Source organism: Balaenoptera ricei, assembly GCF_028023285.1.
Source record: "Balaenoptera ricei isolate mBalRic1 chromosome 7 unlocalized genomic scaffold, mBalRic1.hap2 SUPER_6_unloc_1, whole genome shotgun sequence".
Taxonomy (NCBI): Eukaryota; Metazoa; Chordata; class Mammalia; order Artiodactyla; family Balaenopteridae; genus Balaenoptera; species Balaenoptera ricei.
In genome coordinates this window covers 828,450-854,559 of record NW_026777444.1, presented here as the reverse complement: position 1 = coordinate 854,559, position 26,110 = coordinate 828,450, and the positions used below count along the sequence as shown (strand labels likewise).

Here is a 26,110-nt window from a genome sequence, read left to right as displayed (position 1 = left end):
GAGGTGTCGCAACCCGCTTCCCCTCCCCGGCCCTTCAGGCAGCGATTTAACCACAGGACATCCTGAGAAGACAGAGAAGGTGGCCCGTGAGCACCAGGGGGGCCCGCTGTCCACCCCTGCTTCCCCTCGGCGGTCGGGGTCACTGCCCCCCCAGCCAACGCAGCCGCCCTGGGGGGGCTCTTGGGACAATAGTGTTGCTGCCACAGAAGGAGCGGGGCTTCTGGCCAGAACCCCGGCGCTCCGCCAGGCCCCTCATAGTTTTAGGTGAAATTAAATGAAAAAGCAACAGGACCAGCAAAGGGCTCGGGCCCCCCTCCCAGAATGAAGGTGAGAGTTACCCCACCGGTTACGTAACCAGACCACCCGAGGTGCCCGCGGAGGACAGCAGGGTGATGGAGGGTCGCAGGGGAGGGCGCACCCCATAAGCCGTGCCCCGTCTGCCACAGCACGCGGAGTTGAACGCGTTTCACCCGCTGTTCACTTTCCTTCCTCTCTTCCCCCCACTGCAGTACAGGGTAGCGGTTCTCCAAGTTTCTGGTCACGGGGCCGCTTCAACACTCTTAAACGTTGGTGAGGACCCCAAGGCGCTTTTTTGTGAGTCGTAGCAGCGTTTTCCATGGCAGACAGGAAAGCCAACGACTTTAAAAAATATTAATTCTTTTAAAAACAATAAGTCCATTACATGTTAACTTTTTTTTTAATGAAAAATAACAAGAAACGTGGTGAGTAGAGGAGTGGCATTGTTCTTGCACATTTGCAAACCTTTAGCGCCCGGCCTGGTGGAAGGCGGCTGTGTCTCCGACCTGTGCCCGCGTCTCACCTGCTGCAGAGCGTCGTCTTGGCTGAAGAATGAGGAGGGTCTGCTTCCCCCTGAGGTGTCGTGGGGAGGGAAGTGCTTGTGGACCCTGGGGTCCTCGGACCAAACTTGGAGGCCTGCTGTGGTGGTAACTTTAATCCACACGTTCTAGAATATACGGAGAACATGCAGAAGGAGAGGAGTAGGCGGCCTGCATTAAGAGGAGGATGAAGGAATTGATGGAGCAGCTCTGAGTCGTCCCTCCTCCCTGGGGGAAGGCGGAGCCCCTGCTTGGCCGCGAGGCCAGCTGCGTCCGGCCAGACGGGAGCCGTGATTTTGAAGCGTGAGCTCGTGAGGAGGATGAGCGTCCGTTTTTGTCATTGGCCTTGGTCACCCAGCAGCTGGACGCCCTTCCCTTCTGGGCAGATCCTCTCCGAGCGTGTTTTGGCCGAGTCCGGCCTCCTCGTCCTCCGAGCGCTGAGGGAACCAGCTCACCTCCCGCCTCAGTTCTGGGGTCTGCGGGGCAAATGCACACCTGAGGTTTGCCCATCACACCTCCCTCCTGGTACCTGAATCTTGACCTCATGGCAGAGATGCCTGAGGAATTCCTCATGGCGGCAGGGGCCACACTGGTGGCGTCTGTCCCTTTGGTGGCAGTGTCTCGCGGCCGGTGGTGGGGACCGGCTGCAGCATTGCACCAGGTGGCCCCTGAGGTGCGAACCTGCTGGGCTTTCCGGCAACACAACTTCCCTCGGTCCCCGCGTGCCCGCTGAGCTCGGTGCCGGCCTTCCTGCCAGCGTGCGAGCTCCCCGGATGCTCCTGACAGCGTCCTGTCCGGCAGGCCTGGCGGGAGGCTCTGCTTCGTCCCTCACCAGCTGTGCCGCCAGGCCCGTCTAGACTCCGCTTCTTCCTTGTCTCCCAGCACCTCCTACCCGGCTGGTCCCCGTGAGCCCAGGCTGGACCTTTCCAGAGCATCCTGCAGGGCCCCCAGAGAAACCCTCGGAGTCCAGCACTGTCATAAACCCATCCCGGGCGGAGCCCCGGTGACCCTCCACGCTTTACAGAGGGGTGTGAATGCAGGCTCTTCCTCATCTCACCTCAAATCCCCTCCCCGCCCACCCCCAGAGTCCCTTCTAATTGTTATTACAATATTAAACAGTTAACTTTTTAAAACGGGGAAAATCATTCATGTTTTACCACAAATTTTGTGATTCCTTTCCAGCCTTCAAAACTATCTCGTAACATCTTTGCAGACTGTGTCTTTGTTCCTTGGGCTTGAATTGGCCACCCCCTGAGGTCGGGCTTGGCCTTGTGCTTGGGCCAGCGGAACAGTGCACTTGGCATACAAGAGCAGGGGCTATAGGGGTGCTTGTGGGATTGGCTTGGCCTCTTGTGCTTCTGCCTTGAGAAAGGACATGCCCCTGGGACCCGGAACAGAATCAGGGATGCGGGACGCTTCGTGGGACAGACCTGGACCACAGCCACGGCCCGGAGTGTAAGTGCCAAACGCCCCAGAGCGAGAATTTGTAATTGGTAGGCCGCTGAGATTTTTGAGGTTGTTTGGCAGTAAAAGCTGACTAAGCATCTTAACAGGAGAAACTAGAGTTTCTCTGTAACAGAGTTACAGAATTTGACCCATGCTAAATACTGTGGATAGTCAAGAGATGCAGCAGCAATTAAGTAAATCCCCAGGCACAGCTGAGACTGTATTAACTTTTACAGATGAAACAACTTTCTACAAGCTGTGACTCCCGCTGTTTCTACTTAGTGGACTTGAGGCAGGAAAGAGGCCTGATGGGATAAGCAAGCTTGTCATTGCATCCAAGCAGTGGCTCTCCAACACCGGGCCACCTGGGGGTAGGAAGAGAGGAGGTGGGCTGGGTGAGTGTGGGGAGGGACCCCCCGGGAGGGACCCCCCCAGGTTAGGAGGGATCGTTTTAGGTGTCAGCAAGCCCCCGGCCTCAAACTAACTAGGAGGGGCTGGTGATCCTCCTGCTGCCCCCAAACCTGCCCTTCAGTCCCTTCACCAACCTCCTCCTTTGCTCCCATATCCTACCCAAGCGTAAGCCAAGGTCTTTGAGGTATCGTTCGGGGGCGGAAACAAAGGCGGGCCTGAAGTTCCGGGCAGAGGTCACCCCGAGGCCAGTAGCACCCTCCCAAGCGCGCTGCATACCCTGCTCTGGGCCCGGCCCCTCCCCCAGGCAGGCTGCTAGGACGAGCACCACCTTCCCGTCAATTGTAACTGTGTGCTTTGTGCGTGCGGGCCGGGGCCACATTCGAGTTGCTTTCCGAAGGATCTGCACATCCATGTCTGGCTCAGAGTAGGTCCTCGACAAATGTTTGCTGAGAAAGCAAATGAATGAATCCTTGCTCATGAAATGTCACACCCACTGCTGCTCAGGGCTGCCGCCCGCATCCTGACAGCTGGCAGAAGCTGACTGTGTGCACGTGGTGACCTCGGTGCAGTTCTCCGTGACTAAACTGAGCTGCGGCATCCTCAGGCTTCCAGGGACCCAGGTTCCCGTGGGCCGGCTTTGCTGCTAGCGTGTCCTCTCACCAGGTAAATTGTTTGCTTAATTCATATGGAGCGCAGCTGAGATCATTTTTACTAGGTTGCTAGTTAAGAGAAACAGGTTCCCTCCAGCCTTCTCCCCAGTAATAATATCAATACTCCTTTTAATTTTAACCTTCTTTTGGAAGTATTTATTTGTTCTCAGTCACAAGAACATTGCTCTCCCAGGATCTGGTTTTTGCCCTTCTGATTCCCTGGTACCACCAGTACCTAAAGCAAAATTTAAAAAATAACCTGAACTGTTACTTCCCTGTCGCTGCCAGATCAAAAAGTTTGGACCTTAAAGTAATACTTGATCCTGCTGACCATGTCCGGTTAAGGCCGCTCTCTCCAGCTTTCCAATGACAAGCACAAACACCACTTTATATCATGGCCAACTAATATTCTAAGATTCTTAGAAATGGACAAACCACCTGCTTCTTTTGGTTGTTCCTGAAGAGAAGAATTCAAGGTGCTAAATAAGTGTCACTTTAGGGTCTGGTACCACACTGGAGCATGTCACGTGTTCCCAAAGGATGGTGGCTCCTTCCAAGAGAGACCTCCAAGCTGCGCAGACGGAATCATCTAACACCTGAATATGAAGATCCTTGGGACTTTCAATCCCCATATTCACGCCCAGAATTTTTTTTTTTTTTTTTTTATAGGGAGAAAGTCTTTATTTATTTATTTATTTATTTATTTATGGCTGTGTTGGGTCTTCGTTTCTGTGTGAGGGCTTTCTCTAGTTGTGGCAAGCGGGGGCCACTCTTCATCGCGGTGCGCGGGCCTCTCACTATCGCGGCCTCTCTTGTTGCGGAGCACAGGCTCCAGACGCGCAGGCTCAGTAATTGTGGCTCACGGGCCCAGTTGCTCCGCGGCCTGTGGGATCTTCCCAGACCAGGGCACGAACCCGCGTCCCCTGCATTGGCAGGCAGATTCTCAACCACTGCGCCACCAGGGAAGCCCCCACGCCCAGAATTTTAATAAGACCCCATGCCAGGTACATATTCATGTTTTAAGCAATCTTTAACAACCTCTGCAGTAGACATCTCTCTTCACATATAAACTTAAAAAAATACTTTAACATAATACACCGTACTGCACAGAACTAGAATTCAACACATTACAGTGCTAAAACAGTCATATAAATATCATGTATGGATGGATTCACTGCATTAGAAAAATTCACCTATTAGGCTGTTAAAGACCAGTATCGGCAAAGCCCAAAGAAAAACCATTCTAACAGTAGCAACACTAAAAATAACAACTATGAGGCTTATATGCAAGTGGTGGGAAAGAGAATGCTTTACATTTGCTACTATGTCACAACAGGCACAATCTGAAATACAATTTTACATTAGCAGTGTATAAAAATACTTTTCAAAACAATACTTTTGATAGGTATAGTACCACTTTAAAATCCCCAGCTGTGTAGTCACTCCATCTGAGGACCTGCCTGAACAACCCTATTCACTGCTCGTGGCTGGCTCACGACACCAGCCTGGAGAACAAGTGCGTCACAGAGGCGCACCACGCACACACAGCTGCACAGTAAAATAGCCTCCTACGTCTCTGGTGAGTGCTGATGAGTCACTGATAGGCAGCAACCTCAAACAAGGCATGAAATGATGTTTGGAGCCTGTTTTCAGTTCCAGGTTTGGCATGGATGAGCAAAGAGGTCAAAGGAAGGTGGATTTTGTGTGTATATGGTTTCTCTTCCACTTGTGGACACGCCCCAGAAGACGAGTTTAATCTGGCATATCAATACTTAACTTGGGGGGTGGGGGAACATATTTCCCAGGGCTCTGGGTTATCACCACCCTGGCCTTCTTTCCAAACATCGGAGCAATTTTAGGCGCTTCTGACGCCGATGTTTCTTCAGCATCTTCATTATCTTCATGATGTAAATCATAGGAAATGTTCCCATATTCTCTTAAAAATGGGAAAATTTCGAGCAGAAACTGACAGAAATCTCTGCGAATACCAAACCACCAGTGGTTGCCCCCTTTCCGCCTAAACGTTGTGGCCATCAACGTGATTAGCGAAAGCCAAAGGGGGACGAATATGGAGATGAAGGAGAACGCGTTGTGGCCGTCCAGCCTGTGCACCAGCAGAACCTCGAAGGTGAGCAGGGGCACCACGATCGTTATCCAGCTGATGGCCATGGTCACGTGTGTTCTTCGCTGCTCGGCAACCACATCCAGGGAGCGCAGAAACAGGAGGGACCAGACGATGTAATACAGGACCACCAGGCAGAGGAACGACATGAGGATCCAGAGCGGCACAAACACCACCAGCCACGGCCAGTGGATGATCCGGTCCAGCCTCAGGGCGATGAAGATGAACTGCAGGATGTTGACGGAGCACAGGATCTCCAGCTCCAGGGACCGGTCGTGTCGGAAGCCCCACACGCAGGCGGCCACGGACACGGGGGACACGAAGAAGAGCGGCATGAAGACCAGCAGCCAGAAGTGGGTCCCCCGCTCCACCCTGTCGCAGACCAGGACCTCGAACATGAGCAGCAGCAGATGGATGCCCACGGCGATCAGCATGGCCTTGAACTCTACGCAGGCCTCCCCCTCCGTGCGGTAGCGCGGGTTCCGCGCCCAGACGCCCGCGCCCACCGAGGCGCCCGCGAGGACCAGGAGCTTCCACAGCCAGATGGGGGCGAACACGGCCCAGCAGCTCCACTGGATGACGCCGTCCAGGCGGAGGGGCAGCAGCACGGAGAAGAGCAGCAGGCAGGCGTAGATGAGGAACTTACTCGGGTTGAAGTCCTGGAACAGGCCCCTGGGGTTCATGGCGAGGCCGCTGCCCGCTCCCCGGCGGGCGCCGCGTCTGCGCCGTTCCCGGCTCGCCGCCTCCCCCGCCGGCCCGCGACGGTTCTCGGCGGGCAGCCGCCGGGAACCCGCCGGGAGCAGCTTCCGGCCCGCGGCGCCGAGGAGCCGGAACACGTGCGCGCGCGGTCACGTGGCTCGGCCGGAAGCGCGTTGGGCGGGGCGTGCGCGCCCGCCCGCCGTCCCCCGGCGCCCCGCGGGGTTGGCCGGCGCGGAGTCGGCGAGCGGGGTCCTCTGTCCGCCCCGCTGCCCGCCTTCACTCCGTACCCATTTGCAAAGCAGCTACTGCGTGTGGCGCCGGGAGGGTCGGGGCGGGCGACTCGGGCCGGGTGCCTGGCGCGCTGCTGACGCCGCGGCCGGCCCGTTGGCAGCGAGCGGGCCGCGACCTCGGGCGGACGCTTCCTGGCGGCGCCGGGAGCAGGGAGGTGGGAGTGACCTCACATCCTCCGGGCCGGGCCAGGGGCGGGGCCGGGCCAGGGGCGGGGCCGAGGAGCGGTGGGCGCGGCCTGCCGCGGGTGCCGCACCCTCGCCCGCTGCCGACCCAGGGGCTCCTGCCCCCGCGGGGGAGGCTCGGCGCCGGGCGAGCGGAGGCGGGGCACTGTGCGGGCGCGAGGCCGGGCGCGCGTGGGGGTTTGCGAGCGGGGGAGTGGGTGCCGTGACTGAAAGCGCTGGGCGGGCGCGCGCACGTGAGGGGGCGGGTCTGTGCCTGTGCCGGGGCGGGGGGCCCCGTGTGTGCGATCTGCGCCCGGGGCGGGTTGCGGGGCTGTGCTTGGAACGGACGGCTTCCGGGGCCGGGCCCCACCTGGCGGGGCGCCGGCGGTCGTCGGGCTGCCTGTGCGGTGGCCGAGGCAGAGTGCCGGGGCCGTCTCACCCCAAAGGTGGAGGGTGGGTGCCGGGAGGGCGCTAGACGCCGCAGGGCCCCGCGGCTGAGTTCGGGGCAGCGGCTGCTTCCCGGAAGCCCCGGCCACCCGGCAGCCTCGGAGCAGAAGGGAGATTCCGGTTCAGGCTCTCACCTTTACGTCCCCGATACTCATTTTGACGTACGTGGCCCAGCTGCAGTCTGACTCTCGCAGAACGCTGTCGGGACAAGGGCTTTGCGGCCGGAGATCAAGAAATCTGGCTTCCAGACCCTGCCAGCCAGCCGCTGAGAAACCTGGGCGCGTTCGCCCCGTGCTGTCTTGGCCTCAGGGTCCTGGCTGGTGAGTCGGGGGCCGGCCGGGTGGTCTCCGGGGGCCAGCAGCGCCGCAGCTCCCCCGCTCCCGAGCCGGGCAGGCGCTGGAGGCCCCCTGCCTTCTCCAGGCTCCCGTGCAGAGCCCTGCCCTCCAGCCCCCCTGCCATCTGCCAGCACAGTGCTGGGCTCCGACGGGGAGGCCGCCAGGGGGACGCAACAAGGAAGGGGTTCCCGAGAGACAGGTGGGGGCCACGGTCCAGTCTCGGGAGCTGGCTTCCCCCAGTCGGCATCCACATGGTGTTGGTGAGGCCCGGTGCGGGGGTGGACAGTCCCAGCCCTCGGAGCTCTCCCAAAGCTTCGCCACCCTCACCTCAGCCGGGGCAGTCGGGGCGGCCTCGGGGGCGGGACTCCCGGCCGAGTGAGCCCTGCCAGGCCTCAGGGTTCAGCCCCAATCTCAGACACATGTCTTCAGGGCCCGTAATTTGTGAGGAACCCCTTGGGAGTCATTGCGGGGAGACCGTTAGCTGAGTGGGGTGCCAGCCTCTCACCCTCAACCCCTTCCTTCTATCCTGAGTCGCTCTAACCTGTTTGTCTTGCATCTTGGATTTTCTTTTACTATTCCCTTTCAGAAAGGGATTTGTCAGCTAAAACAAAATTTTAAATTCCAAACCCCTCTACCAACCCAACTATGAAGTGGGCTAATAGAAGCACTTGGGACCGTTTTGAGGATGAGATGAATCAATACATGGAAAACACTTTGCATTTAAAGACACGTGAGATATCAGTGCTACCACAGTGGGGAAAGCAAAGCTTCCAGAGGGCAGGGGCCGGCTGGCAACTCCACAGGGAGATGGCGGCCGAGCCCGGTCCCCTGGACCCTGGGGGGACAGGCAGGAACCCTGTGCCAGATGACCTCAGGGCCTTTGCTGCCAGCGTTGCGGCAGAGATGGGAGTTTGGAGGGTGTTTTCTTCTCTGCAGCTGCTCAGGACAGGCGTCTCGTTCTCCTCATCCAGGAGGGGGATCTTGCGATGGCCCCTCACCATCTGATGTGTCCTTGCTGCCCCCCTCCTGAGAGAGGTCGGAGCCTGCTTCCAGGTTTGAGGTGGAGCCACAGGGAAAGGGCTGCTGTCTGCCGCCCCCTTAGCCGGCTTTCCTGGGCCCCCAGGCCTGGACCCTCTGTTCTGTACATGGACCCCTCTCCTTTGCTGTTTTCCCTAATGTGGTCAGTCTCTCGGGGACCTGCTCTTGTCCTTTTTTTTTTTTTTGGCCGTGCCACGAGGCGTGCTGGATCCTAGTTCCCTGACCAGGGATCGAACCCAGGCCCCCTGCAGTGGAAGCGTGGAGTCCTAACCACTGGACCACCAGGGAGTTCTCTGCCCTTGTCTTCATGTTGACCGTTAAAGCTAACAGACTGTTTGCTCTGTGCCAGGTGCTGACGACCCAGCCACCCGTGAGGCTGGCACACACCCCAGAGCGTAAAGGCTTTCATTTACAGAGCGCGTGCGCGCGTGTGTGTCCGTGCCCGGGTCCCCCAGTGCAGGCCTGCCATGCTGAGTCGGCGTGGGGGCCCGAGACGTGTCCGCATCCCACCACCTCCCCCCCGCTCAGCATCCTCAGCTGGCCTGGGAGGCCGCCCCGAGCCTGCTCTGGCCCCCCTGTGGTCCCCTGCCAGCCTCCCGCCCTTCCCCGGAGTGTGCCGTGCTGCTCTCTCAGTCCTCAGGGCTGGCCCGCTGCCCCAGCCCCCTCCCTCCTGGCCCCCCAAGACCCAGGGCTTCAGGCCCGGGACAAGCTTCTCAACCCCTGCTGGACTGAGACCCTCTGCTGACCTCCCTTCACATCAGGGCTTTGGTTCCTGGGGGACTCCGTTCACTGGATTGAGTCTGTGTGCCCATCTTTCTGCTCCTGAGATTGGAGTTTGGACCCCTGGCCAGCACTTAGGTCATAGCGAGTGCTTACGGAGTGCTGGTGAGTGACTGAGTGAGCTCATTTGTGCCTGCTCAGGACGGGGTTTCTCCGGCCCGGGATCAGCTCTGAGCTCGCGGGGCCGGGAGCCAGGCCCAGTCCCCAGGCCAGCATCGCGGGCCTTGTGCCATCCCCTCCCGGGCCAGGGCCAGCTGACTTCAGAGAACTCACGTATTCGCTCTCAGTTTCTAGTTGTGGCCGGCACAGCTTGCTGCAAACGTCGCAGCACAACAGTGCCTGTGAGTCGGGAGTCTGGGCGTTGGGCGCTCAGCGGGTTCCCTGCTTGAGTCTCACAGGCCGGAATCGAGGGCTGCGGTCCCTTCTGGAGGCTCTGGTGGGAATCGGCCTCCAGCTTCATTTAGCTTCTCTGAGTTCAGTTCCCTGGAATTGTGGGACTGAGGTTCCCATTCCCTTGCCAGCCGTCAGCTGAGGATGGCTCTCAGCCTCCCGCGTTCCTGGTCGGTGACCCCTTCACAGCCACCGACGTTGGGTTGAGTCTTCCCACTGTTGAATCGCTCCGGCTAAGCCTCCTGCGGCCTCTCTGCTGCCTGCCTTTTCTGTTTTTAAGGACTCGTGTGATTGCGTTGGGCCCAGCTAGATGGTCAGTCCCCCTGCCCCGACCCTGAGCAGCTGGGACTAGGGCAGGAGTCTGGGTGGGACCACGGTCCCCTGGCCCCAGGAAGCAGGATCCCCCCGCTGAATGTCCTCCAAGTAGGTGGCTGGGGCAGCGGGGTGACCTGGACAGAGAGCCCAGGGACATCTTCCCTTTCAGGCCTGTTTGGATTTGCTTACATCGGCTTCTTCACAAGGAGGCCGCAGCCCACCTGGCCCTTCGTGTCACCCTCGGCGCCCCAGTGCCCCTTGTCCCCCATCCCCCAGGCTAGCGTGCAAATCCTGGCGCTGATGTCCCCAAGCTCCGTGACCTTGGCAAGCAGCCCAGCCTCCGGCCCCCGTCTGTGACATGGAGATAACCTCACAAAATTGTGAGCGTAAACCAAACAATGTGCTCACTGATCCTGCCCCGTGGGCGGCTGTCGTTTCTGTCTTGGCCGTAAAGGAGGCGTCCCTGCTTCGGGAAGCCTGTCCTCCCTGCCGTGCCGTCAGTCCCGGGGCTCACAGCGCTCTCCTTGCTCGCCCGGCTGTCCCTGGCACCCGCTGCATCTCCCAAGGGCAGGGCCCCGTCTTTCATGTCCGTATCCGCAGTTTCTAGCACAGGCCTGTACACAGTAAACGCGTCCAGGAAAGCACAGGCGGGCAGGAAGGACGCAGCTGACGCGGCATCTTTTCCACGTGCTGAGCAGCGGGCCAGAACAGCTTGTGAGCCCAGAGGTGCTGGCTTTGCAGGGAGGAGTCTGGGCTCCCACGAGGACAGCCCTGGAGCAGCCCAGCCCCTCGTACCTGCGCCGGGCTCAGTATTTCAAAGCTCTGTGTCATCTGAAGCTCGTGTGGTGGCAGAGGTGCGACTCTCATTTCACAGGTGGGGAAACTAGACGCGACCACAGTCTTCTGCTGAACTTGCGGCTGCAGACTTTCTTCTGAGCCCTGCTGTTGGCCCGGCTGGTAGCTCGGCCTGTGCGGTAGCTCAGTCCGGTGAGAATGGCCCCGCTGAAGACCCAGACTCTGGTTGGGACCCCTGGAGACTTAGGCTCACGTTTTAGCAGCTTTTCCTCAACTAGTGTATTCATTTAAGAAATACGTATCGAGCATCTGCCCCGTGCCCTGGGCCCCGTCCTGACATGGGATACAGCATTGCTCAGCTCCGACCGCTTCTCCCATGCAGATCCCTTCCCAGTTCAGGAGTCACCTCCTCCAAGAAGCCCTCCCTGACCAGCCCCTCCTTAACGTACATCACCCTGTTCTGTTTCTCCTGTTTCCTATATGGTCACTAAATACATGCTCACTTTAGGAACATCCAGAAAATGAAGAGTTGTTTAGAGAGAGAGAAAACTCTGGTCTTACTTCACTACCTACAGAAAATCCATATTAACATTTTAGTGTAGTTCTTTCCAGGTGGTCACCTCTGCAAAGACATGTCATTATCCACATGCCATTTTATTCTGCTTTTTGGTTTAACACGAATTCTGTGACTCACTTATTTGCATGTCTCTGGATCATGCACCGAACAATTGATGGTGTCTTACAGGCGCTGTCAGCCTGTGTTGAAACCCAGCTCTTCCAAAGGGGTCCTGTTTGCTTCTGACGGTCACCTGGGGGCCCTGCCAACTCCAGAAGACTTTGCATTAAATTTCAAATAAATTCGGTTACAGCATTTGCTCGAGGTGTTTTCAGACCACGTCTGTAGCGCAAACTCAGACTCCAGCCTGCGTTGAGTCCTGGCTTGTTCTTGGTGTGTTCCCTCCCCACACCCGGGGCCGAGGTCGACACGCCATTTCCGTCTGACAGGGCTGTTTATCATTCCCCTTCCGTGCAGGGAATAGCCCCTTGGAGTCCCAGCTTTACTTACATGCCTCGTACTAGCTACCCCATCCTGGGAATTCTTTTTCCTTCGTGGTGCATGAGACAGCGATGTGTCTTATAATCAACCGTGTCTTCAGTGTGATGAAATACCGTAAAGAGAAACGTGTCTCAGATTCCCATAAACACGTCTTTATGAGCATCTATTTAACGGCTGCACATTACCTCCCAGGGTTGCCTGCCGTCCTCGCTGTGTCTTGGCGTAATTTCTGTTCTTTTCTGTGGTCTTTCTTACTCCACACAGCTTCCTCTGCACTCAGATGATTTCTTTTGGGTAATTCCTGGAAATCGAATTGCCAGACTGAAGAAATGAATATTCCAAAGACCCTTAACACATAAAGTCTAGTGTTTTTGGAGGCTGATGTTTTTTTCTTTCTTCTGTGTCATCTTTGCAGAAACAGAGTTGGTGCGAATCTGCCTATACTGGCAGCAGCTGGCCGAGTGCTTTCGGACTGGGAAACTCCACAAAGGTGAAGAATTAACGTTAACGAGGTAAAAAGGCCGAAATCAAAGGTAGACTCAGGTGTCGGGCTGCATAAGATTGAACGTCAACTGAAAACTAGGACTGGCTTGGACATGCGTGTGTGCGGTCAGTGGTTAACTGGGGTCAATCACAGTGACCTCCAAATGTTAGGAACCCATAAACTGAGCCCCGGGATAATTTAATTTGAGGCATCCGAATAGAGTTAAACCTTATTTATTTATTTTTGGCTGCGTTGGGTCTTCGTCGCTGCTTGTGGGCTTTCTCTAGTTGTGGCAAGTGGGGGCTACTCTTCGTTGCGGTGCACAGGCTTCTCATTGCGGTGGCTTCTCTTGTTGCGGAGCACGGGCTCTAGGCGCACGGGCTTCAGTAGTTGCGGCATGCAGGCTCAGTAGTTGTGGCGCACGGGCTTAGTTGCTCCGCGGCATGTGGGATCTTCCCAGACCAGGGCTCGAACCTGTGTCCCCTGCATTGGCAGGCGGATTCTTAACCACTGTGCCACCAGGGAAGTCCCAGGACTTAAACTTTATTAATTCAAACTTTTTTGTGTGGTTGTGGGTAGAAGCTTCCTGAATGATGGAATGTTCAACAAATGGTAGGCCGCTCAAGCATCCACCGTTTGTACTTAAATTGGCACCACCAGGACTTCCCTGGTGTCCAGTGGTTAAGACTGCGCTCCCAGTGCAGGGGACCTGGGGTTGATCCCTGGTCCAGGAACTAGATCCCACATGCTGCAACTAAGGAGCCCGCGTGCTGCAACTAAGACCCGGTGCAACCAGAATAAAAATAAATATTTAAATAAATAAATCGGCACACCTCGGTGTCTTCAACAGTTTGCACGTGTCGTCTGAGCGTTCTTCTTCAGTCTCATGTACGCTATTAATTTACTCGGCCAAAGAGTCCTCTGTGGTGCTGAGATAACCCTCACTCCTGCTCTCACCTGGATTTGTCGTAAATTGCGGGCTGGTGTGTCGTGGATGGATGCTGTCTTTACTGGGGCAGAAACAAGACTGTCAAATTTGGGTCACAATTTCACCCTGGGTGCCTCTCATTCTTTCACTGACTGGTGTGAAGTAGCAAACGATAATAAACAAACAAACAAGTAAATACAAGAAATGCCTCTGCCTGTCCTTCAGAGCCAGGCCCTGCAGTCACCCCAGGAACCGTAGGGGGCTCCTGCCTTTAGAAAGCTGTCAGTCTGGCGTGTGGGGCACAGGGGGACACAGGGTCACCAGGTGTGGTGTCCCTGCTGCACAGCTTCAGTGGCTTCTCGTTTCTCAGGACCAAAGCCAAGCGCCCGCCCTGCCCTTCAAGGCCTGGTGGACCAGCCTCCGCCAGTCTCTCTGGCCTCATCTGACCGCTTGGCCCGCGGCTGCCTCCGGGGCGTCGTGGGCTTGAGTGCCTGCGCAGATGCCTGCCCGGGGGACGTGGCACTGAGCCTGGCCCCGCACACGAGCTTCAGGCCGTCCGCGCGTCCCCCCGCTGTGGTCGCCTCTGGGACTGGTACATGCCAGGCCTGTGGCCTTGGCCCCAAGGACTGCTGACTCCGTCATACAGGCAGAGGGCACAGACACGGCACACTGAGCCACCCAGAGAGCCGTCCAGAGGCCCCCGGGCTGAAAGGGACTAAAAGTCAGCTGAAAACGAGAGGAAAAGAAGCACTGGGAGTACGCCGTAGGGTGAAGATTGGGAGATGGGGGCAGGAGGCTGGAACAGAGCCTGGAACTAGACCGATGCTGAGACGCCCCTGCGGCAGTGATCCCCAAACTTCCCGGCACCAGGGACCGGTTTCGCGGAAGACAGTTTTTCCATGGTGAGGGGGGCACGGGTGGTTCAGGCAGTGATGCGAGCCATGGGGAGCGATGGGGAGCGGCAAGTGAAGCTTCGCCCGCCCGCCCGCCCGCCACTCACCGCCTGCTGTGCCGCCCGGCTGCTAACAGGCCATGGACCAGTACCGGTCCGTGGCCCGGAGGTCGGGGACCACCCCCACCTTCCCGGGGTATTTCAGGTGAGTCACAGAAGGGACCGCCTGGATTCAAATCCCAGCTCTGTCATTTAACCAGATGACCCAGCGCCTGTGAGGCTCGGTTTTCTCCTCTGTGAGATGGGGATGGTAATGTTGGCCTCATGGGATGGAGGTGGGATGACAGAGGTGTAGGGCTGGCACATCCGGTCGATGACCAGTATCTGTACACACTCCCCTACTTCCTCTCTCACTTAAAGGAGAACTTCAGTTCTGTTAGTTAAGTAACTAACCCAGATGACTGGCAACTAAGTCACTTCTCCACCCTGGGCCCAGGTCTTTACCAGTTAAGGGGCCAGGGCAGGACAGAAGTCTTCAAATTCAGGTCCCAACGCAGCACTGCTGGCTAAAGAGGCAGTTACCTGGACCTCAACCCAGACTCCCCAGGTCAGAGTCCTTGGGGGTAGCACCTGGAACCCAAACTTTGTTAAAGCTCCCCGGATGATTCCAGCCAGCAGCAGGCTCTCAGAACCCTCAGCCCAACGGCCCCTGAAACGCCGTCTTAGCCCTGAGGGTCTGTGTTTCTCTTCCCACCAAATGCCCCGTGCCGCCTCTGTGGGGGTCTGGCGTCCGTGCATCTGGTCCAGAGTTCACCTCCTGCTTTCATCAGAGATGGGACGGTTCCCCTGCTGCTGACTCAGGTGATGAGACCCCGAGGCGGGACCACTAAGTCTAGGACTAAATCTGTAGCCCCGCCCAGTGCCCGGCCCTGGAGGTGGTTCGAGGAGAGGAAACAGCCAACCTCTGAGCCCGGGGCTGCTTTCTCACCACGAAATATCTGAATCTAAACGGAAAATATACATCTTTAAGGCTGGAGATGCATTACAGAATCAGAACCGAGACCAAGCAATCCCTTCCTTCTCGTGTAGCAAAGAAAATGAAATTCTGCAGAGTTCCTGCTGGTCTTAGATTTTTCTCTTTTAAGAACCTAAAAATTACTTACCGTCGCTGAGGTTCGTTCCAAGTTGCCCCTAACAGCTGTAAACTTCCCGGCTTTATCTAGGGAGCCCTCAGGGCGGTGAATTACTGTTCACGTAATGAATTCCTACTGCAAATCCAGCATTAGCAGATTTCCCCCATGAAGACAGATAATTTCTTGAACTCCAAGTGCTTTTATGGAGCAGGGGGTTGAGGGAAAGAGGTTTTACTTTACAGTCTCTAAGTGGATGATTTAAAAAAGCTCAGTAAAATGGTTTTACTGGCCATAAGGGCCACCACAACAGATGTATCCGCAAAGGAAACGCCATCAATTACACGGTTGGGGTGCTGGGGTGTGTGGGGAGCGGAGGTACGAAGAACACCTGGGATGTTTTTTTTTAATTAACAAAAAATATGAACGCATTTGGAAGTAAATAGAAGGCCCAGTTTTCCCCTTTTGGGCTGAGAGCGTCTTCGGGAGCGAGAGGCAGGAAAACAGTTTTCACCGTTAAATATGATAACGATGACCATGGCAGTGACAGAGTAAGAAGAACTGAGGTTTATTCGCATGGGGAGTGGGGGTGCCCATATTCCGGGCGGACACTGACCGAGTGTCTGACCGAGGCCCCGGCCGGGCTGTGCACCCGGGGTCCCTGCCCTTCACTGCCCTGTCTGCACAGTAACGCAGGGGGAAGACGGAGCGCCGTCCACGCTAGTGCTAAGTCGGACACACAGCCAGGAAAAGCCCAGAGGGTTTCTGCCAAACAGCTGATGAGAAGTTGGTTGTTTGTTTGTTTTTCTTCCCTGCCATTTTATTACAGTGAAGTTTAACAGCAGAGAAAAGTCACACGACCTTGGTGGATCCAGAAGTTGGCTTTAAAGAATCATTTCCTAAATAATCAGTTTCTCACCATTAAAAAAAAGTATGTTTTGACCTCGGGCGAATACAGAGGGCTGTGGATGAGAACCTCTCTTCTGACATAATAATACAGGCAGTGCCGGGGGGTGGGATTTTGGAAAGATGCTGGGAGGGGTCCTTGCCCCTCCCCCAGGGCCCCGGGTACTGGGAGGTCACGGCTGCCAGGAGCAGAGAGTTGGGTGAGGTTAGTGGCCGGGCAGGCACGGAGAGCTGGCTTTTCTCCTTTTCTTGGGAGCTTGGTCAGAACGTGAAATTCCCGTGTCTGTCCTGGGTAGCGCAGATCCAAGCAGCAGACTCTGCCGGCTTCCTGTGAGCGAGGTTCTGCAGCGGCTGCCGCATTGTCCCCATCTTCCAGTGGAGAAGTCTGGATGGAATCACCCCTTCGTTTCCACCTGAACACGGGGACCAGAGGAGGTGGGGCGGGGAGAACAGGGCCTCAGACCCGGGCTGGGCCGGCCTCTCAGCACACGGAGCAGGCCTTGGCATCAAGCTGCGTCTCCTCCTCCCGGAAAGCAAACACCCTCAGCAGGGCTGGCGAAGGGCACGGTCTGGGGCCCTGCTTCTTCCAGCTCCTCGGCCCGCCGTTGTGTGGTCCCTGCGCTTGTCCCGCCCCGCCCCGTCTGCTGGCCCGGCTGCTTCCAGGCCTAGTGCCCTTGGGGCAGCTTCTCTCTGGCGGGTAGCGCTGTGAGCCTAAGGCTGGGTTTTCTGTGGGGCGGCCCTGGTCTGCATCCCACCTTTGCTGCTCACTGGCTGCAAGACCTCAGGCACGCAGCTCGGTCATCGCACCTCTGTTCTCTTTACTGTTAGATGGGGCGATGCTAGGACCCAGGAGGGCAGCTGTGGGACTGGCGGAGGGCAGGCTCGCGAAGCGCTGGGCCAGTCCTGGCGTGTGGGAAGCCATGCCAAGGACTGTCGGCCGCCCTTCTGGTTAGAAAGCAGTCGTGCCGTCTTCAGCCTCCATCCGCGGATTCCCTTGGACAGAGTCCGGGGCGCGCTGGCTGCCGGCTGCAATGCTTCCACTCCAGTCTGATCCCTTTCTCTCTTGGATTAGAAAGAGGTCTTGTAGAAGCCGTGTGCTGACCTCTGTCAAGGTCAGCATTTTGTATGCAGCTTTGGAGAAGGGAGTGGGATTTTATTGCCTCTTTGGTGGGAAAAATTACGTATTGTTTGGGTCCGTGCTAAACCCTGACGCCGTTGTGCGATGGGGACACTTCTGCAGCGGTGGATCCACCAGGGGGGCGGTGTGGGTGTGTGCGTGTGCTCACACGCGGGGTTATCTTTTGTCCTCAGAGCCAGGACCCCGTCTCTAGGTGGCATTGGAGAGGGTGGGGGGCCGGGTGGCCCATGTCCCCACCCCTAAGGCTGGATTCAAGCTTTTGTTTTTTTAAATTTATTTTATTGAAGTGTAGTTGATTTACAGTGTCATGTTAATTTCTGCTACACAGCAAAGTGATTCAGTTATACATATATATACATTCTTTTTCATGTTCTTTTCCATGATGGTTTATCACAGAATATTGAATAAAGTTCCCTGTGCTCTACAGGAGCCCCTTGTTGTTCATCCATTCTATAGATGACAATTTGCATCTGCTGACCCCAAACTCCCACTCCATCCCTCCCCCGCCCCCTGACCCTTGGCAACCACAGGTCTGTTCTCTGTGTCTGTGAGTCTGTTTCTGTTTCGTAGATAAGTTCATTTGTGTCGTATTTTAGATTCCGCATATAAGTGATATCATATGGTATTTGTCTTTCTCTGTCTGGCTTACTTCACTTAGTATGATCATCTCTAGGTCCATACATGTTGCTGCTAATGGCGTTATTTCATTCTTTTTTATGGCTGAGTAGTATTCTCAAGCTTTTATTTTGTCTGAACCCCTCATTTGGACGCAGCTGGATCCCTCTCTTACATAAATCATAGTGAACACGTACATGGCCTGTATGGTGAACGCCTCATTTGGACGCAGCTGGATCCCTCTCTTACATAAATCATAGTGAACACATACATGGCCTGTATGGTGAGCCGGGACACTTGCAGGCTGGGGAGCAGGTAGGATCGTCGTCCGCATCCGGACCCCCGAGGGTCCCGAGGCTCAGAGCGGACAGGACTTGCTCAGCTCAGACGCTGGGGCAGCAGGGCCAGTGGGCACAGGTGGGCCAGCTCCAGAGTCTCGGTGCACAGCCTCCTTCCACCCAGTGAGGAGAAAGTAGCGTTTGCTGAGCGCCTACTACGTTCCAAGCGTGATGTAGGAAAACGTGGCTAAAATCCCTGAGGTATTCCTTCCTCCCAGGAAGAGGGGCGGATGGGCAGCAGGCGGCTCTGCCCCCCTGGGCCTGACTCTGCCAGCCTGGAGCCGACGGGACGAGGCACTGTCGGGGCGGCGGGGCCATCGCAGGAGGAGGGCAGAGCCGCGGGCAGCCTCGGCTCTCCCTGCAGGCAGACAACCCGGAACACAGCTGCGGGGCTGGCTGGGTGCCCGCCCGTCCCATAGGGCCTCCCTGAGCGTGGAAGCTGTCAGCCCGGCCCCCAGGGCTGCTCGCCCAGGCTCATCACACAGGTGGGCACAGCCCAGGTGCCTGACGGTTCCAGCTTCAGGGTCACGGCCTCGCCACCGGAGCCCCCGTGGGACACCCAGGAGCTCTGACTCGGCACTTTGGGTTGCAGAATCCCACAAGCAGTTAATGTGGGCTGGTGGGGAAATCCGTCTGCAGGTGGTTTGGCCAAACCTCCGATCTCTTGTGAGACGGAAGGTGCAGGGCGTGCGCTGGGGCTGCGGCTTGGGGCTGCTGCCACCAAGGGGGACAGGGACCCCTTCCCCCCGCCGCCGTGCCCACCTGCCAAGTGCGGTGGGTGAAGCCAGGCCGGGGCTCTCCCGGCAGCTGTGCCTCCCCCGTAAGTGCCCCCAGTCCCGCTTTTCTCGCGCCCCGAGCGACAGCGCCCTGCACCCCCAGGCAGTTCCTTGGCTGCCGCATCACATGGTCAAGGTGAGGGCCGAGGTGCCGCCCGCCGGACGCAGAGCCGGGAGCCTGGGCGGGCCCTGCGGGGCGGAGGCGGGTGCCCTTGCTGCCCGGCCTCCTTGCGGCCTCAGGGCCTGGGGCTGTCCTCTGAAGGCTCTGGGACAAGCACAGGGAGGCTGACTTGCGGGATCCCAGCTCGTAACGGGGGCCTCTGTGTCGGGAGCTCGTCTCCTGCGGGGGGGTTGGCGCCCTTCCTCGCTCGCTGGGCAGACGGTCCCTGTTTCCCCGTCACCCTCCGCGTGCTCCCCGGCTGCGGGGCTTCCGGGCATCGGCGGGAGTGGGGTGTGTGGCGAGCTTGCGAGGCCGGAGCTGGGGGCAGCTCGTGGGTGTGATCTCGCGGGGGTGGGGGGTGGGGGGGGGGACAGCGGTGAGCGGTCCTGAAGCGACATCTGCGCTCCCGGCGCAGGAGTGGAGCTGGGCGGCTGGGATGAAAACCAGGAATCCTAGCCGAGTCCGCCCGGGGCCGGAGGCTCGGAGCACCATGGCCCTGGCTCTTTCCCCCGTTTGAAAGCAAGAGTGTTTCAAGGAGGCAAAATCTGCAGAAACAGGTACAAAGTTTCTTATTAGAGACACAGCACAGCTATGGGAGAGCTCCACGCAGAGAAGCAGTTTATTAATTTGAGGCGGAAGCAGGGCGGAAATACACACGCAGAGAGAAAGGTGTGGGCGTCCTCTCTGCTGGGGAGGAGCTCAGGAAGGGGGCGATGTAAGTCCCTTCTGTAGGGCAGGCCTTCCGGCCTTTGTTTACCTTTGGCCAGTTATCTCATTTCTTTTCTCACACCGGACTGGTCCCAGGACCCTCCCCACGTGCGTGCGCAACTTTTTGCTGCGAGGGGTCCCGGCGCAGAGGCCTGTGGGTGCATGTGCACACTTATTACGGGGTGGGGCCCGGGTGGGGCTCCTCCCTCCTGACCCCCAAGGGGCCTTCGTGCGCGCGTGCAGGCAGGACGTTTTCCTTGACCTCAGGAGCGGGCGCCTCATCTCTCTACTTCAGCGGAGCTCAGCTTCTGCCACCAGCTTTGTCCTTGGAGCGCGTGGGTGAGACCCGAGCTTCAGCGTTGCTCCTCGTGACAAACCCCCGGTGTCCGGCCCAGGGGCCCATCCATCTCCTACCTCAGGCGGGTCTCAGTGAAAGAGGCCGCCGGGCCCCGCCGTTGCCCTGGCACGTGCCCGGGTGCAGGTGGGCGCCCCCCACACACACCTCGAAGGAACCCTGACCCCAGTCACAGCCCAGGGCAGAGGCTGAGGGAAGCTGAATCAAGGGGTCCCGAGCCTGGGCCCCCTGGAGGGGCAGAGGTGGGTCGGGGAAGGGCGGTGACGGTGGCTTTGCTCCACAGTCATCTCTGCGGGCTGAGATTCCGGGGTCTCTCCCGCTGGCCCCGCAGCCTCCCGGGCAGGGCTTTCCACGTCGGGGTGTCCGCGAGGGCGGCCCGTCCCTGAAACGCCACCTCCTGCTGGTCCGATGCTGTCCGCGTCCGCGGCCCGCAGGCTTCTTCCCGCCACCCCCGGCCTCCTGCGCTGCTGGACTCCGCGGCGTGCAGCCCGCTTCCTCCGCGAAACGGCCCCTCTCAGCCTTGCCGCCCCTCCGGGGCTCCCCCCGCCCCGGGCCTTTGTTTCTCTCAGCCCCGGCCCTTGTCCTTCTCTCTCACCCTCCTTCGTGTTGCCAGAACCCTCTTCGTTTCTGCTAGCCCGGTTCTCCACAGCCCCGAGTCCGGGGACGCATCTGGCCGCCTGCCTCACTCTGCCGTGCCGACTCTTTGCCCTGCAGTCGTCTGGAATCCTCTCTTCCTCCAGGGCCTCGGTTCCTTCCCTGCAAGATGGATGGGACAGTACCACGCCGGGGATTTGTCGTGAAGATTGTCTGCCATGACCTGCTTCTGTCCTTTCCTGGAAGGCAGCTGGGGGGTGGAGTTTGACGGAGGCGTAGACAGCGGGGAGCTCCGGGGGAGGGGCGCGAAGACTGGGGGAGCCGCAGGGCGTTCCTCGGGGGAGGCTGCCGGCCTGGGCCTGGCTGGGAGGCAGGGAGGTCACGGAAAGGGTCACGGGGTCAAGGCCAGGCCTTGAATTGTGTGTGGAGGGGCCGGGGGGGGGGGGGGGCGCCCCAGGGGAGGCTTCGGCGGAGACCCTGGCCCAGGCCTCCCTGCCGCCCATCCTGGAATAAGAGGTGGAGAACTTGGACGCGCTCCGCGGAGATGTCTTGCGCGCGGCCTGGGTAAGGAAGATGGAGGGTCCTTCCTCAGGACCCCAGCCTTCCTTCTCCGGTGCCCTCCCACTTCCTCGGGTTGGACTCCAGTTCTACGCCGACACCCTGTCTGTCTGTCTGTCTGTCCGTCCGTCTGTCTGCCGGGCGCCGGCTCCTTTCTGGACTTCGCTCTTCCGCTCCGTTTCCCTCCTCTGCTCCCTCAGCTTCAAGTGAGCAGAGCTTTGAGCACCAGCCACGTGGGGCCGAGGGGAGGGGGCACAGCCGGCCTCGCCTTCCCCGGCCCCCCTCCCTGTGCCCCACGAGGGCGCCACTAGCGTGTGGTCGCCACGTCGTTGTGCGATGAATGCTTATCGAGTGCCGGCATCTCCGGGTGTTCAGTGGGCGCCCAATGATGTCAGCCCCCCCTATAGTTTAGATGCCAGGATTTGAGGGCGGGGGCAGGAGCGACAAGCCGTGGAGGAGGTGACCGACTCTACCCCGTCAGGTTATCTGTCCGCGTCTCAGCGCATTCCAGGAGGTCACATGCTGATGGGCGTGTGGCCCAGGTGACCTGTGACTGTAAAGGTTCGGGGCGGGAGGGACCACAGGAGACGCCGTGCCTCTGTTCCACGTTCTGAAATGTGCTGGCCCCCTTCTGAAATGGTTCACTTGTCTTATCACTGAGCTTGGCAGCCACTGGGGAATTTCTGGAGGGAGGAGGGGACCCTGGAAGGAAACCGCCCTTGGACCCATTGTTTCCTTAGAAGCCCAAACACAAAGAAAGGATGCAGTGGAGGTGGAGCTGCAGAGGGGCTTGTTTTTTCCCTTCAGATCCAGCCAGCCCCAGTCGGAAAAGGAAGGCTGTTATCCTTTTAGTCCAGTGCTTTGTTTCCTCTCCAGAGGGTCTGCATGTAGGTGGGATTTTGGCAGCTGGGGACGGGGGTGGGAGGAGGGGAGTTTCTGCATGAAATCATGGCCTGCAGGTGGGTGCAGCGAGTGGGACCCAGGTTGTCCTGCCGGGCTGCACGGCGCCCCTGGGATTCAGGTGTTAGCCTTCCCACGTGGGAGGAGAAGCTCAGAGAGGTGAGGGGGCTTGCCCGGGGTCACACAGCAGGTGGCGATGGGGCGACCCCCTTGGTGGGAGAAGCAGCGGGATACACACAGGCCTGCCCTCCCCAGTCTCGTTGTGGATCATCCCAGGCCTTCCCTCCGTCAGCGCTTCCCATGCCCACATGCCAGCCTCTGGTGGTGCCTTCTACTGCGTGTGCCACGGGGTCGGTGAGGGGCGGCTTCCAGGCATCAAGTGCGAGTGCTGGGGACTTTGGGAAACGGTGTCCTCACGGTGGGGTTCCCGGCCGCCACCGAGGCTGCCTCTGGGTGGGGCAGTGGGAGCCCAGCTCCAGGGGGAGAGGGACGGCCTCTCCTGGGGACCAGGAACAGGAGCGGAGTCAGTGCTGGAAGCTGGCTGGGCAGCGCGGCCGTGGGACCCTGACCCCGACAGTCACTGGCGGTTCGTCCTCGGCCCTGTGGGGCTGGCGGGGAGAACCCGCGCCCCCTGCCTGCCCTCTGACCCCACCCCCAGAGGGCCTATCCTGAGCCTGCCCGAGAGGGTGGACTGAGGTGGCCCCAGCTGTAAATAATCCCTGGGGGCCACAGGCTCACGGTCCCCCGCAGGGAGAGAAACAGCCCATTTGCCTCCCCGGGACCCAGAGGACCAGGGGAGGAAGCTCGGGACAGAATCGCGGGTCTGATACCCACCATTTGCCTGCGGGGAGCGGGGTCCAGAAGCAAGGGGACGGCCACCTCACAGCCCTAAGGATGGCTGCTATGGAAAAGCAGAAAATAAGTGTGGATGTGGATGTGAAGAGATTGGAACCCTTGCCCACTGTTGGTGGGAATGTAAAATGGTGCAGCCACTGCGGAAAACAGTGTGGAGGGGCCTCGAGAAGTTAAGAATAGAACTACTATATGATTGCAATTCCACTTCTGGGTATATACCCTCAAGATTTGAAAGCAGGATCTCAAAGAGATATTTGCATGCCCATGTCCATAGCAGCATTATCCACAAGAGCCAAAAGGTGAAAGCACCCCCAAGTGTCCACTGATGGGTGAATGGATGACCAAAATGTTATATGTATACATACATATGACACATGCTATATGGATGAACCTTCAGGACGTTAAGTGACGTGAAACGAGCCAGTCACAAAAAGACAGATACTGTATGATTCCATTTATACAAGGCCCCTAGAGTAGTCAGATCCTTAGGGGCAGAAAGCGGAAGGGTGGTTGCCAGGGGCGGGCGGGGAGGGGGCCTGGGGAGTTACTGTTTAATGGGGACAGAGTTTCAGTTTTGCAAGATGAAAAGAGTTCAGAGATGGCGGATGGTGATGACTGCACAAGGATGTGAATGTGCTCAATGCCACCGAACCGGGCACTTGAAAATGGTTGAGATGGTGAATTTTATGTTGTGTATTTTACCACAGTTTAAAAAATAATAATAAATGAATTCAAAGCAAAACAAAGTCAGGGAAACGGATGTGAACCAAAGGGCCCGTGCAGGTCAGGTTGGCGTCGCATTATTTAATCCCCAGCATCCTGCATGAGCTGACTTTCTCCTGCAGGCGAGAACGCTGAGGCTCACGGCCTCCCCGGCGGTCCAGCGGTCGAGACTCCGCGCTTCCACTGCAGGGGGCGCGGGTTCCATCCCTGGTTGGGGAGCTAAGACCCCACGTGCCGCACGGCGCGGCCAAATACTTAGAAAACTGAGGCTCAGAGCCATGACACAGCTTGCCCGAGGGCCCTCGGCCAGGCTATGGCAGGCCGGGATTTAAGTCATCTTTGTGTTCCGGGTGAGAGCTGCTCCACTGTGTCATGCTGGGTTGTAGCGTCTGGCACTTGGTCTGCTGGGGCTCCTCATACCCCCAGGACAGCAGAAGAGAACGTGTACTTGGTGGTGAAAATGTGTGCACAGATTAGAGAGGCCTGAGTCATGGGGAGGCTTCTTAGAGGAGGGGGTGGGATTGGATAAGGCCTGGAGGGCCACCTCCTCCCCCATCTCCCCACCAGGGGTAGGGCTGCCACACACCATCTCATTTGAGCCCCGCTGTCGTTGCTGGGGGGACGCTCTCATGCCTTGGGGGGGGGGGTCCCTCTGTCTGGGCCGGCCACTCTGGCCTCCCTTCTGGGCAAGCCCTGCAGCTGGGGCTTTGACAAGGTTGGTGGGTGTGGGCCACTGATATTTGCCCACCCAGAGATCCCTGGGCTTGGGCAGGGTTGTCAGATTTTGCAAATAAAAATACAAGAGGCCCAACTGAATCTGAATTTCAGGTCATCAGTGAATAATCTGTAGTATAAATAAGCCCGCAGTGTTGCAGCTGTAGTCGATGTGGCCACCTTAGTAGTCTTGGCCTTTGTCCACTGAGGGAGGTGCTCTGGGTGTTCCAGGTCAGGGACCTGCCGGCATTGGTCATTAAGCCCAGGGCCCAGCCTGTCACAGCTCTTCTGAGACATACGCGGTGGCCTTGGGTCAAGCCGCTACCCAGTGTGAGTTGACCAGGCTGACAGCAGGGGCCCTAATCACCAGGCGTGAGTAAGATGGGCCGTGTGCTTGACCTGCTCTGTGTGCCACACAGAGCCTGCAGTGGGAGACTGGTGCTGTCAGCACGTTGGGGACCTGTGCTCCCGACCTGGCACGCTGGTCCCTGCATGTGCCTTCCCCGCCTCCTGCTGTACCAGTACCTCCAGTCACAGCCCTCTGGCCGCCACATACCTTCTCCTGTGTGTCTACCACCTCACATCGGCCTCACCACGCGTCTCCAGTTCAGTGAATGCCACTGCCTTGTCCTGGAGCCTCCTAATCCTATTCTTCCAACCATTCCCTCATCCATCCACCCACCCACCCATGCATGCATGCATCCATCCATTCACCCATCCACCCACCCACCCATGCATGCATCCATCCACTCGCCCGTGCATGCATGCATCCACCCACCCACCCACCCATGCATGCATGTGTCCATCCACCCACCCACCCATGCACGCATGCGTCCACCCACCCACCCATGCATGCATCCACCCATCCATTCATCCATCCATTCATCCATCCACCCACCCACCCATGCATGCATCCACCCACCCACCCACCCATGCATGCATGCATCCATCCATCATTCACCCACCCACCCATGCATGCATCCACCCACCCGCCCATGCATGCGTCCATCCACCCACCCACCCATGCCTGCATCCACCCATCCATCCATCCATCCACCCACCCATGCCTGCATCCACCCATCCATCCATCCACCCACCCATGCATGCATGCATCCACCCACCCATGCATGCATGTGTCATCCACCCACCCACCCATGCACGCATGCGCCCACCCACCCACCCATGCATGCATCCACCCATCCATTCATCCATCCATCCATCCATCCACCCACCCATGCACGTATGCATCCACCCACCCACCCACCCATGCTTGCATGCATCCACCCACCCCATGCATGCATGCACACACCCACCCATGCATGCGTCCATCCACCCACCCACCCATGCATTCATCCACCCATCCATTCATCCATCCATCCATCCACCCACCCACCCACGCATGCATGCACCCACCCATGCATGCATGCGTCCATCCACCCATGCATGCATGCGTCCATCCACCCACCCACCCATGCACGCATCCACCCATCCATCAGTCCATCCGTCCATTAATTAACAAGTATTGAGGCTTACTATGGGTCAAACACTGTAGCAGGCACTTTG

At 58.2% G+C, this 26,110-nt stretch overlaps 2 protein-coding genes across 3 annotated transcripts in view; one reads left to right on the top strand and one right to left on the bottom strand.

Moving 5' to 3' along the window:
• Window positions 1-3,470: 3,470 nt before the first annotated feature.
• Window positions 3,471-6,585, bottom strand: TMEM185B (transmembrane protein 185B). The gene has a single exon (XM_059912049.1). The coding sequence runs from the start codon at window positions 6,146-6,148 to the stop codon at window positions 5,096-5,098; it is 1,053 nt and encodes a 350-aa protein (XP_059768032.1). The 5' UTR covers window positions 6,149-6,585; the 3' UTR covers window positions 3,471-5,095.
• A 643-nt stretch (window positions 6,586-7,228) lies between these two features.
• RALB (RAS like proto-oncogene B) overlaps window positions 7,229-26,110 on the top strand; it is a 73,787-nt gene continuing 54,905 nt past the window's right edge. Inside the window, exons 1-3 of one of the 2 annotated variants that reach the window (XM_059912062.1) lie at window positions 12,200-12,285; window positions 13,556-14,282; window positions 16,410-17,670. In XM_059912062.1, the coding sequence (XP_059768045.1) occupies window positions 14,085-14,282; window positions 16,410-16,814 (603 nt within the window). In that variant the 5' untranslated portion in view covers window positions 12,200-12,285; window positions 13,556-14,084 and the 3' untranslated portion in view covers window positions 16,815-17,670. Of the gene's footprint in view, window positions 7,384-12,188; window positions 12,286-13,555; window positions 14,283-16,409; window positions 17,671-26,110 lie in introns of those variants that run through there. The other variant, XM_059912063.1, reaches the window with a different exon arrangement.